Here is a 12680-nt window from a genome sequence, read left to right on the forward strand (position 1 = left end):
TCTAGGTCCGGGAGGCCGATCCCTGGTCGAAATCCAGCAAATCAGCGGCGCCAATATTCAAATCTCGAAGAAGGGAATCTTTGCGCCCGGTACCCGAAACCGCATCGTTACAATAACGGGTAGCCAACATTCCATAACGACTGCGCAGTACCTGATTGAGCAACGTATTTCGGAAGAGGAGCTGAAGAGGGCCCGAAATAACGGCATCGGCACTCTCACGATGCAGTGATAACCATTTCGTTATTATTCCTCCATCTTGTTTGCGCGCCACTGGATTTTCTAAAATTGGACGAGCCGTTTTCGGTGGAATATTCGAGAATGTTCGATGGTTGGGGTACTCGAAAGAGGCTCGCATGTCCCGCGCGCGTTGATTTTTTGTTTGCGGTTTTGTTTTTGTTTTTGTGACGTGATTTATTTGTCTATTGAAATTCTAAAATGTTGTTATGATACTATATTATCACATGACCCTGTAATTGAGGCTGTTGATAAATTTTACATGAAGTTGGTAGATTTTAATGCGTAAACTTCCGGTTGCAAATTTTTGTTTACAAAAAAACGTGTCTCATCTGTGGTTCTTTGTAGTTTCTCCGGTCTTTGTTCTTTGTCTCTGTTTTGAAGCCTAAAAGTGATGGCGGATGCGGGGTGACTCGAGAATCGGAGGGAGAGAGACGCGCAGTCACTTCCGCGAAGCCAAGAAAAGATGTAAATATTTTTCCATTATTATATTAGAAAGAACTATTGATTGTTACCTGAAAAACCTTTATGTTAACTGTTGAAACGTTGATCTGATTTTTAGGAGATCGAAGAGATATAAAATAGAAATAGATGAATATTTAATTAAAACAAAAATTGTGATGATCATCAATTAGCATCACCTCATTGATGTTTGCCTATACACAGTGGGCCAAATAAATCTACATATTTAGCTCGCTGCGTCCTTACATTTTTCATTATAACGTTGCACACATTACATGTGGTCACTTAGATTTCATACAATTTATTTTTGTTATGTACATTTTATTCAATTTCACCGCGTTTTTACCACGAACGTTTTATTTAAACTTGTGTAGATAGGGTTTAAAATTATTCAATTAATGCTATATTGGGCGGATCTGATTGATAAATATTAGGAAAATCAGATTCGGTAGTAATTGTTGTAATAAAGGTTTTCTGGGGCCGGAAAGGGGCGGAATCTATACCAGATTATGGTTGGTAGGGCACATGAGAAAGTGTTTGAACGGTGTTGGAGCGAGGTTGTGCCTCAAAACATTAATAAATTAGTTTAAAAAGCGATCGGAGATTTAGCTAGTCGAATGAAAATGGACTGCGTTAAAATCCTGTGCGGCAGATGTCAAGACCTTTTAATGCGGGTCAGCTCCCCAGAGGTTCTCAATAAATTAGGTAAGCTGAATGAAAACCCTACGACAGGAGACATCAAAAGAGAATTAATAAGATCTTCTAAATATGCAGCATACTTCAGCACTCGCACTTCGTGCATATTTCAACATGAACTTAAACATGCAGATAATACAGTGACATAATTTAAATTTCATATCAAGCCAGCTCTCGGATTTCACACAAGAGAAATAGAAGATAAAAAATAGGTCGTAGCTTGATTATGTGCCGCAAAATGAGGTTAGATTGTTATATTAGGTCACTTAGGCAACCAAATATGCAAAAGCGATGATCGAAATGTGTCCTTTTCTTGAACAAACTTCACAGCTGGATAGACGTGAAACTTAAATGATCGCTCGGTACATCTACGGAGTGAAATCATGCAACAAAGAAAACTTCGTCAATTTCCAGACTTAAAATGTCTCTTAATTTTTGAACATTTCCTCTGGTTAACGTCTTTAGCACAACACCTCTCTGCAGGTCTACAGGGTGGTTCCGGTCAGGCGGGTAGTCGTTTGGTATTCGGGATCAATATCGCAACTTAAATATTTCTCCCTTATAAAATGAAATCGTATATCGATGTACTTCGGTTGGAAATGAAATTCTGAGTAATGGATAATTTTATATTGCATCAACTGTTGCACGCAACTGCGTTGCGTTATTGACATACTCGCCAGTATCGCTCAGAAAAATCTTGCCAGGTTGTTAGATATTCGATTACACGTTCGGTTGTAGGTAAGGTGAGGGATTACTGGGTGTAGACATGAACGTAAAGTGTATATGGAATTATGAGTGCGAATCCGGTGTGAAACGATTGTGTGACACAGGAAACGCAGATGAATTCAGGTCGATATCTATTAGGCATACCTAGAATACCACAAGTTCTCAACCATTAACGGACACATAATCTAAAGCTGCTTTTCCACGTTAACATTTAAATTGCTTGAACTTCTCTCTATCAAACACAACAAAAATCCACCATAATTCGGTATAGATTGTACTTGCAAGGCCACAAAGGACCCAAAGTAAAATATATACTTCCACATAAAATAACCTTCTCTTGATTGTAGGTAGTCACAGTACGTTCCAAAATAAGTACCTGTATTTGAAACTCAGGCATAACAGATCCTATTTACTTGAAAAGAAGTTCTAATATAATTACTATGTTATAAAAGATGTGAATAATAGAATGGATTATAATGTAGCAAATCGTAAACAAAAACTGTTGTGTTTGGAAAATGAGTATTTTTAAGCCTCAAAAGAAAGGAAAAGCTTATTATCACGAGCCTTTGGGTGTCTTTCTTGGACGTCTCCGAAAAAGCATATTGTAACACAAAAAACTGTAAATAATGCGAAACTTATATTCGAGAAAACCCAATTATTGCTGTTATTTCTTATATAGAATCTTAATATATTAAAGAGAAACATATTGAAGGAAAACAAATAAATGTAATTCGATTATTATTATTATTATTATTATACTACTGTTATCGCATGTTGTTGTTGATGTTAATGTTTGGGCAGTCTTTTCATCTTAACCATACTGTCATCTTTCAGTTTGTTAACATGCGCTAGTGATAAGATTTTATTTAATATCGCTGAGCCGGCTTTATTGGAGGATTTCCTCTGATAAATAGTGGAGAGTCTAGTCAACTGTATACTTTGAGGAAATATTGAGCTTTTGCTAAGTTTTATAGATTACTGACAAAGCCGGTTTCACTTACTGGATTAAGTTTTAGGTTAAATTAGGTTAACGTGTAAACCATAGAGGAGAATCTTCTCGCATTCCTGTAAATATGGCTTATGGATATTTTCGCTTAAATTGATGTTTCCCCCGTTACTTTTGTTCATTCTTAGCAGGAAGGTTACATGCTGGTCGTTTACGAGATGTAACTTTCCGGTACTGTCAATTTCGAAATGTTCTATATTTTTGATACATACATTTAGTTGTACTTTTCTCATAACAGTTACACGCAAATACGATGATAATAATAATTCGGGGCAAGTGGTGCAATATCGTTGAGAAGAATCGATTATCGTTATATTCAGGTAAAAATTTCAGTTGTTGTAATCTCTTTTGTTCCCTTTTTACGTGGGTAACATTGCCGGTTTTCTGCGGTGTATACCAGTGTGTTTTCATTCGTTTTGGCCATAGTTTCACTGTACAGTTTATCACAAACAAACCTGAGTTACGTGTCGCGATTCGCGGCGCATTCGAAAACGAACAACAAAAATACCCGTAGCGTAACAAAGCTCCTAAACTCCGATCCTCAGACGTATAATTTGAGTGAATTAATGGATGAGTGGAAGCAGGAAAGTGCCTTCACCGCGGAGTTTCGGTAGTTCCGGTGACTCGAGCCCGTTGAGGGTGTAATCCCCTAATCAAGTCGGGAAGTAGGATTGACTGCCGTTTGAGGCACCATATTCTGACCTGCGCGAAAGTTCGACATTCCGCTTGCACGTCTTCAAGGCGCCTCCTGCAATCGGGGTCCTCGGCGTTAGACGTCGACGTCACCGGAGGTGGCAGTGGCCAGTCAGCAGAGCTTTCCCCACGTTCTTCCTTTTAAAGCATTTAATCCTTTTATGTGTTCCTTGGACTGCCCCGTGCCGTGGGCAGTACTGCTCAGTACCAGCATCCGCCATCCGCTCGATCACGAATCTCGGTGATCGGAAAGCCACATCACATTTGCAAATCCGTAGAGCGCCGTTCGTGAGCCCGGTCTGGCCAAACGACACGCTTCATCGTCGCTTGAAATGTGTCTCGGAGCTGATATAATAATATTTCTACGGAAATGGTTTCCAGGACAAGTTTGAACTCTACCATGATCGATAATGCCATAATGGCAGCTCCCATACGTCTTGGCGCTCCAGACATTTCCTCGGCGATTTCTTGTGGCGCATAAGCGCGGTATGTTCTAGATCTGGAGAAACTTAAAATTTCTTACGTGCGTGGATAATTATAGACCCAGATTTCCAGGATTGGGTCAGGTTAGCTTGTTGCTCGGTCGGTAAATTATCGATCAACAATCCGTAAAGTTTTTCGAAAATTTCAAAATTTTCTAGCGTTGTTTGGAGCTAGTTCTGAGGTATTTGGAATAGTTATGAGCGTCCACTTTGATTCTCTGTTTCATTGAGCGCGTCCTCAACAACTCTGCGAAAGTATTCCGATGCTCTGTTCGGAACGGTCACAATGTTTCTAGTTTGGCCAGAGAAATTTCGCGAATTCGACGACGTTTCCTTGTTGAATTGGCACGGTGCCGGTTCGACCCCTTTTAACGTAGCAAATGCGAACTCGAACTCAAGTGGTTTCATGTCTGCTTTTAATCCCAACAGACCACTGGAATTGCCATTCATACGCATTAGCCTGTTGGAGAACGTTCGGCTCACCCCATCATTTCGCTCTTTTCGAAAATTTTCAATAAAACCGAACGTCATACGCCGGTGTTCCTCTGGGGCACCTGCGCCATGCCTCACCGGCATATCGCAGCGGGGCGATTCGAAGGCTGCCGGGACCCACAAGTTTTTGGTGCTCTTTTTCGTTTTTTGAGTCCCACTTTCGTTTTTCAAGCACGACGCCCTCGTTGTTGGAAAGGATCACGGGACGTGCCTACCGTGTCCAGAACTCCGGTGTTTTCCCCATCTACAAGCTTCTGTCCGCTCGGTCCGCCCGGATTGCTGGCAATGGAACTGTGTCCAAAACACACACATCGTCATAAAAACAACATGAAAGTTGTTACTGTGATACACATTATTTATATTAATAGTGCAACAACATTATTGCGAACCATCGTCACCCAGCATTACCAATACCAGATGTAATCGAGATGTTGCATTATTAGTTGAACGAAGACATCATCAAAAAGCATAAGTAATAATCGGACTTTAAGTTACAATATATAATTAAACTTGCCTTACTTACATAAGTACGCGTTATACACTTTTTGTCCTGTAATGGTATTAGAAAGCTTAATTTTCGTAATTAACCATTACTTACTGTCAGTAATAAAGGGTAATTTCGTTGGTGTAAATACTTTATTTTTGTAGTTATTATTATTATTATTAAGTAATTTTCTTCGTCTTAGTTTCGTTGGTACGAGGTGTCGTCCATCGATATTTCTGAACGTGTAAATCAGCTGTTGTAACTAATCATAAAGGCCTATATTATATAAAAAGAGAACGGGAGGACTGTTATATGCTTAGGGAAGGAGTTGGGAAAGGCGCAAGTTTTCTATGATGATAATGAAAAGACTCTTATATTATGGTTATTAAACGTTAATGTATTATTGTTAAATAGAATTTCTCGGACACCCCGTAAAAGCATCGGCCCCGTAGAAAGCCCTCTCTCATCCGCACCGGGCGAGCGTGCAAGGACAATGCGTAAGGCGGGGAAGGTGGCGCTACAGGGTGTCCCGATAAAAACCTTACCTCTATCGTTCCAATCTCTAAAAGTAGTCGAAGTTACCATTTATGGCATTTTTACATCTTAACAGTTACAACAATCATAGTGTTTAAAGTTGGCCAAAATGTTTCCCCCTAAGGCAGTACCAATTTGGAACCGACTATAGAAATAGAAACACTTTGTTATTATTGCACTTAAGGATGGCGTCATGGTTTTTTGTTTTCATTTTTGTTATAAATAATAAATAGATCTTGTTAGCAGACGTAATAATATAATATATTTGCTAGCCCCGAAGGGGTATAGACAATAGTCCTTCGGGGTTAATTACACTATACAGTTATATGGAATAAATAATAGATTCAGTGATATTAGTTATTGGAAACATGGTTGGGTTACCAAGAGGTGGAATCTTGGTGAAACGGGTCATAGGTTTTATTTGAAGTTGGTGTATGGACATGCACTTTGTTGCTACAGACTGTACGATGTTTTTGGGTCGCCCGAATGGTGGTTTCGGTTCGAGCCTGGCCCAGTGTGTTGAAGTTTTAAATATTATAATGTACTGTTTGTAGCTTCTGTTTTAAACTAGATTAGTAACACTGCATTGTCAAACACATTATTATTCAATAAACTCCATAGTGCCATACATCGTATTTTTCATGATTTCCTCACACGCTTTCTCTTTCATTTCTTACTACCATGTCCATTTGGCGTTTTGTTGCTCGGCCATTTCATGATGCATGAGTACCACTTCTAATAGCAATATAAGGTTTTAGCAACAAAATGACATGTATCCACCGCAGTTTTTCCTCAGTCTCATCACGAGGGAATCATGTTCTGTTCGTTTAGTTTCACACAGCAAACAACAGACTCAGTAAATTAAAAATCAGTTTGTTTCTTTGTGTCCGTCCGATGTTCTAGTCAGTATTGATTCGATTTTTTTGTATAAATTTGTTAATGTCTGTGATATGGCTGGTGATTAATAAAAAGTGTTAAGTTTTAGTAGATGAGGCTTTTTCGAATTATTCTACCTGGCAATACACAAACCGACAAAAGCGGACCGGGCGATAGTCGAGGGGTTCCGACGGAAAAATGTTTTGATTGAAAATTAACTAACTGAAATCCGTAAAATAATAATAATGACCGTTTCGTGCGTTAAAATTGAAATTAATCGAACACTCGTTGCGTTCGGTTTCATAAATTGGATAACTTTTCGCAGTTCGAAATTTCAATTTTGCGCACGTACGTGCGGTAATGAACAGAAGTGTCGATACAGCACGATTGCGAGCATAAAATAACTCATTTTTACCGTCTTAAATATGGCGGCAGAAACGAAAGTTAAATATTTAATTACCATCAACAAAAAATAATGTCTCTGTGGAAGAGAACCTGATTCGCAGAAGGTTAACGAAAATCCAGAAAATAATCGGTGTTTGGTCGGAAGACATTTCCTTCTCATAACGTCCCATAGTCGCTTCCATGTGGAATGAGCTGCATAAGTTCTAAGTAAAACCCACTTCAATGTCGTTCTCTGCTGCATAATTTCCCGATGTTCCAGTTTATTGAAAGTATGTTTCGTTGTTCCTTCTTCCTAGCGCACTCCGAAGGTTGTCAATAGGATTGAGGTCTGGCGACCGGGGAGGAGTATTAGATGGAATTAAATGGAAAATTCAAACGCCCTTTCCGATTTATTTCGCGGACACGTGACATATTTCCGACCATTCCGGCTTTACACAGCCCAATGCAGGATCCCGCGCACTGTTTTAGAGCTTATATCTTCATCTTCTCTTAATGTTGCGACTACTTCCGAGGCGCTCGTCCGAGGTTTGAGTTCCATTTTTCTTCCCACTTCTCTACCAAACAGTTTTTTAGGTCATCCCATTCGGAGTCTACGTAGAAGGTAATCGTCGTTTTCGCATTCCTTTATCACACCCCGTGCTGTAAAACGGCTTTTCTTTGCCACGCTGGCAGTAAGGACTGAATGGCATTGACGAAACAAAAATAACCCTAGAGCCAAGACGGCTCGATTTTGACTAGCGATTTCTTCGCAAAAATCGTTCAGCGCAATGTTCCCTTTAACATCCTCAAGTCGGGCGCAACCTTTTTCGAACGCCCTGTAGATATTCCAGGTTATCGCGGATCTCGGCGGTAACGAGTCCGCACATGCATACAGACGAAGCCGGTTCGGTTTTGCTTTATACTAGTTTCATTATCTCATTCCTTCCACTCGGATGATGTTGTCTTAAAAAAATACCATATAAAAGCCTCTTTCCCCTTTGGATTCGCAAATTAGACTGCACGTGCAAACTTCAGATCTCTTTCTTTTCAAATCGGGCCAATCGTAAATGGATTTTTTTTCCATTAAACGTGCTATCAAACACGTTCCGTTTTCCGTACTTTTTGCTTAGATTTAATGGCGGATTTGGCAAAATTCTGTGAGATTAAACAATCCAGGCTTAAGACGGGTGCGGACCGGTAGTCATTCGATTTTTAAGTGAAATCGTGAAATTCTACCATGAATATTACTAAATCGTTGGTGCAACAAGTCTCCAATCTCCACGAGTCGTGATCCCAACAGATCTTAACTTTCCACTGGAAAACAACCTTAAATCTATGCAAAAAGCTGATGAATCCCTACTTTTAGTCCCCCATATCAAATTTGCATCTCTAGACAGTAACAATAAATATCCGACCCTTGTGATCACTACCCAGTCGACCCCTTGAAAGATTGACCAGTGGAATGTCCAGTTTGAAGGCGGTTTTTTATATGAAGCCTCTATCGGAATACAGAATGGGGTGGTGAATGTCTTTGGTTCATCTTTCGCACGACTAGGGGCTCTATCAAAATGGGGTTGATTTTGCGAAAAAACTTGCGCAGAAGCGGTTGAAATTCAACATAGTCCGTGCAGATTTTCTTGTAGGAATAATGGTCTCTCTTGGTCGGTCTTCTGACTGGAAGTAGCGAAATGGGAAAAACAGCTTCGAAATGTGAGAGGAAATAAGCTAGTGCAGCTGGCAGGTTTGTGGGGTAGGCGCGTGTTTGGTACGCCCCTGTTTATCGTCCAATGCGTCCACTGATTTTACGCGACAGTGAAAAAATCAGGGCCGGAGGCTGATAAGATTCTATTAAGAAATTCCCGTTTGTTGGGCTCTAAGAAATATTTAACGTTCGATTGAACGCAACCTAAACTTTGCAGTCAAACTTTTCTCTCTAGATTTAGGTTTGGCACGCCACTGCATATCGTTTGATGCAGACAACCTAAAAAGGGGCAGTAATCCCTCTCTTTCCCTTTTTGAAACGAATCGAGTGTCGATAGATCGATAGTTCGGAACATCGATATATCGATACTTTCTTGACTCAAGATCTCGGGACTCTCGGCACTTTTACACGACTGGTGGTACTTTGGGCGCTCTTCGTATTGACTGCCGCGAGCCGTCCTTAATAGAGCTTCAAATCGGCCGAGAACTGGGAAATTTAGAAACTTAAAACTCCATTAATTAACGAGTTTATGATTGATTTTTCAATGTCGAAGGCCTCCCAGAGATTTTATTACAAAATCGTTATGAATATTCCGCGATGGTTCGCGTTACGAATGATTGGCCCGAAAATCCACGAATCACCGAAATAAATTGATTAGGGGCCGTTATGAGTTGAACAGGTGGTTGCACACCATCTGTGGAGGACCATTTTCCTAAATAATTAATAATTTTCAAATAATCTCTTTCGAAGAATGCCTCCGTCCAAACGGACACGAACGGTTACATCGAACCAATTTTTTGCACATCCCGATCTCTTCCCCTCTTCCCTGGAAAGAACGCGAAATAAACAAGCATCAAAGGGTTGTCCCGGCCCTTTGAAATTCGCCAAACCAGATTGGTTTTGATATAAGGAATAAAACCGATAAAAAAGCACCTCGCACTTACTCCTTTGAAAACTCGTTTGCAAATGCGAAAGTGGAAACCTGTCGCCCGTTTTGCATAATCGTAATCCACGTGTTTGAATCAAAATACGCGACGACCAGTTTATACTGAGGTCAGAGTCTTTCAAGACGTCGCCAGTAGCCGGCTGATGGTGCAGATCTAAAGTCTAGTGATTGGAAAAGTACGTAGTTTATTAGGGACGTGTAAGAGTATTTTGTGGTGATTACTGGTGAGGGGATGGCGACACCTCATGAAAAGGTAAATAATTCATGTTAATTGGATGGTATTGGAAAATTTTACGGAACTAGGTTCAAGCCTGGAGCCAACTCAAATCAAACAATAACACTTTTCCTCCTGTTCGGCGTTCTTTTCGTTCTACTTTTGTCTAGTGTTTCCTTCAAAATATTGCGGAGCACCATCGGTTCTTTTAAAGTCTCCTTGGAGCAATCCGAATTTCTTACCAGCTCTAGGGTCAGCCAGCTAGGTATACATATCAAGTGATAATCAATTCGACTATCGTTTTTTAGATTTCTCACGTGAATTCCAGATCTAAAACCGCATTTATTCCATTTGAAGTTTTTTTCATTTCTCATATCTCATTCCTCCGAATTTGTTTCCATTAGGCCGAGTGGACGTGGAGATCGCGATGGTTTAACTCTACCGGTTTATGAGATCCGCTCCGGAACAGGGGAGGGCATTTTTTTGGTAGTTATTTTCGCAAATATTTTGCTCGTCGGTAAATCCGTGATGGTTTCGTACCAGATCTAGTCTCCAAAACCTTTAAAAACCATCATTAAGTAGTTGATGAGTACCCGCGCACATATATCGGTTCAATCAACAAAGCAAACAACTTCTGATAAGTCCTGTGTATATTTATAGATCGGCATATATTATCTTGTTGTTGTTAAAATCCGTTTAAATAGTTAATTATAACTTGAATAACATGTAGATTGTGAATATTTTACTCGGAGAAATAAATATTTCTCAATTTGCGCAATCATGTTGTTTGTTCGCGAGTTGCGCTCTCTCCCATCCTCTGACATCCCCCTTTTGTCCCAACCCCTTACCTTGGTCCTCCATAATTGGTTTCTCTTCGTCTCTCCCCGTTTACTCAAAGCTTTTTCTCCTTTCTCTTTCAGACAATTCTCTACTCCTACTGGAGAAGCTCATGCTCCTGGCGCGTCAGAATTGGTACCTGATTTCCCGCATGATGAATTTCACGAATCAAAACGAATCACATTGCAATTTTCAGCACTGAACCTCAAAGAGATCCCCTATGAAATCAAGCCGGTGTCCCTGATCAAAGGAGGAGGAGAGCACCACTCCAACGACTTCAGGGAACTGAACCCCATGGAGCAGGTCCCGGCTCTCTACATCGACGGCGTCACCTTGATCGAATCACTCAGTATTATGCAGTATTTGGAGGAGACGCGGCCACATAGGGCTTTGTTGCCCGCCGAATTTGTTAAGAGAGCCAAGGTAAAGGGTTTATCATAATGTGTGGATATAGCGGATTCCATCAGGGAACGTGAAGTTTTCTGAACTTTAATATGTCTTTGCGTGTAACGCTATAAAATCAATGTAGCGCGTCTTCATCCATTAAGACAAAGACTCTTTGTCTAATGGAAAACGCCGAAATTGAGAATGAATGAGAGACGTGATAGGATTATCTGGATGAGGAATGTGGCGAGTATGCAGAGGGAGACGCCTGCGGAAACCTTTCGAAATCATCTCACGACGTTGGCATCTCATTTGGACACGTTTGGTAGAAACTTGCGGAAAATTTTGACACTTTACTCTTTCATATATTCTCTGGAGCCTCCTGGTGCCCCCCTAAACACGATTTTCCCCCTTTGTTTGATCCTCCTGCGTAGTTTTTAATTTCTTTGCAGGTGCGTGAAATATGCGAAGTTATCGTGTCCGGAATCCAACCTCTGCAAAACTTGGCCGTCCTGATCCACGTGGGAGAAGAGAAAAAAGACGAATGGGCCAAGCATTGGATAAATCGAGGATTTAGGGCGGTCGAGAAACTTTTAGGTGAGGAACCATATATTATGCCCTTTCGTCGATCTGAGGACGCCCTCAACTGCCCATACTCCCCCGTCTCCCTCCCCCTCCCCCTCCCACTCCACGAACCGTTTGCTTAAGGGGAATCGATATCTTTTAGGTGCAAGTGCCGGCAAATATTGTGTGGGCGACGAATTAACTTTGGCAGACTGTTGCCTTATCCCTCAAGTTTTCAACGCGAGGAGATTCCACGTGGATCTACGGCCTTTTCCAATTATCTTGAGGATCGATAGGGAATTAGAGAGGCATCCTGCCTTCCTGGCGGCCCATCCCAGCAATCAGCCGGATTGTCCACCGGAGGCCCATAAATAAGCATTTCTTTGAACAGTGTAAATACCTACTTATACTTATAATAGTTTGTGCGGTTGATGTCAATTCGGTTTTCTTCACGTGTGTTAATAAAAGTGTCTTGCTGAAACGGCACCGAAATTAATTTGCTGCGAAATTGAGATGAAACAATTGATAAAAAAAATAATAATAAAAAATAATAAGGAAAATTAAAATTAAAGAAAAAGGAAAATAAGGAGAAGAAAGCTAACGCACCTGGAAAAACCTCGGATGGTTACTCGCTAAATTCACCAGGAATGACACGCAAAATTCTAATTCAAAACTTTATTTTCGAACAACATTATTTGTCTTAAGTTTACAATGTTAGGACCATTTTTAACGTTACTGACAACAATTAACGACAAAGGACAAGAGACAGGTAACGACCACAAGTGGTGGGTCTAGTAGATACGAGTAAGATTATAATTATCGTTTAAGTTAAATAGAATTAAAACGAAAACCGGATAAAGGAAACCTGCCCTTTCTGGTTCTGCCAAAAGGTCGCACGATTTCATGTTTTTTTTACCCCCTCTTCTTTTGGTACTAAAATGGAAAGCATCATGAATGTCCCCGT

The 12680-nt window shown here is 40.5% G+C and overlaps 2 protein-coding genes across 4 annotated transcripts in view; both read left to right on the forward strand.

The window, feature by feature from the left end:
- The window catches only part of pasilla (RNA-binding protein Nova-1-like protein passilla), a 52325-nt gene extending 45529 nt beyond the window's left edge, over positions 1 to 6796 (forward strand). For all 3 annotated transcript variants that reach the window (XM_066286380.1, XM_066286382.1, XM_066286381.1), the window contains one exon: positions 6 to 6796. In XM_066286380.1, coding sequence (XP_066142477.1) covers positions 6 to 229 — 224 coding nt within the window. In that variant the 3' untranslated portion in view covers positions 230 to 6796. The remainder of the gene's footprint in view (positions 1 to 5) is intronic.
- A 3006-nt stretch (positions 6797 to 9802) lies between these two features.
- On the forward strand, positions 9803 to 12197 carry LOC136341487 (probable maleylacetoacetate isomerase 2). The gene is made up of 5 exons (XM_066286514.1): positions 9803 to 9970; positions 10852 to 10903; positions 10965 to 11191; positions 11605 to 11749; positions 11880 to 12197. The coding sequence occupies exons 1-5, from the start codon at positions 9950 to 9952 to the stop codon at positions 12089 to 12091; spliced, it is 657 nt and encodes a 218-aa protein (XP_066142611.1). The 5' UTR covers positions 9803 to 9949; the 3' UTR covers positions 12092 to 12197.
- The last annotated feature ends 483 nt before the right edge of the window (positions 12198 to 12680 follow it).

Source organism: Euwallacea fornicatus, chromosome 10, assembly GCF_040115645.1.
Source record: "Euwallacea fornicatus isolate EFF26 chromosome 10, ASM4011564v1, whole genome shotgun sequence".
In the NCBI taxonomy this organism is placed as follows: domain Eukaryota; kingdom Metazoa; phylum Arthropoda; class Insecta; order Coleoptera; family Curculionidae; genus Euwallacea; species Euwallacea fornicatus.

Coding starts and splice junctions, on each gene's coding strand:
- LOC136341487 (XM_066286514.1), top strand. CDS start 9,950: ATGGCGACACCTCATGAAAAG. Junction 11,192..11,604: donor AATTTGTTAAGAGAGCCAAG/GTAAAGGGTTTA, acceptor ATTTCTTTGCAG/GTGCGTGAAATATGCGAAGT. Junction 11,750..11,879: donor GGCGGTCGAGAAACTTTTAG/GTGAGGAACCAT, acceptor GATATCTTTTAG/GTGCAAGTGCCGGCAAATAT.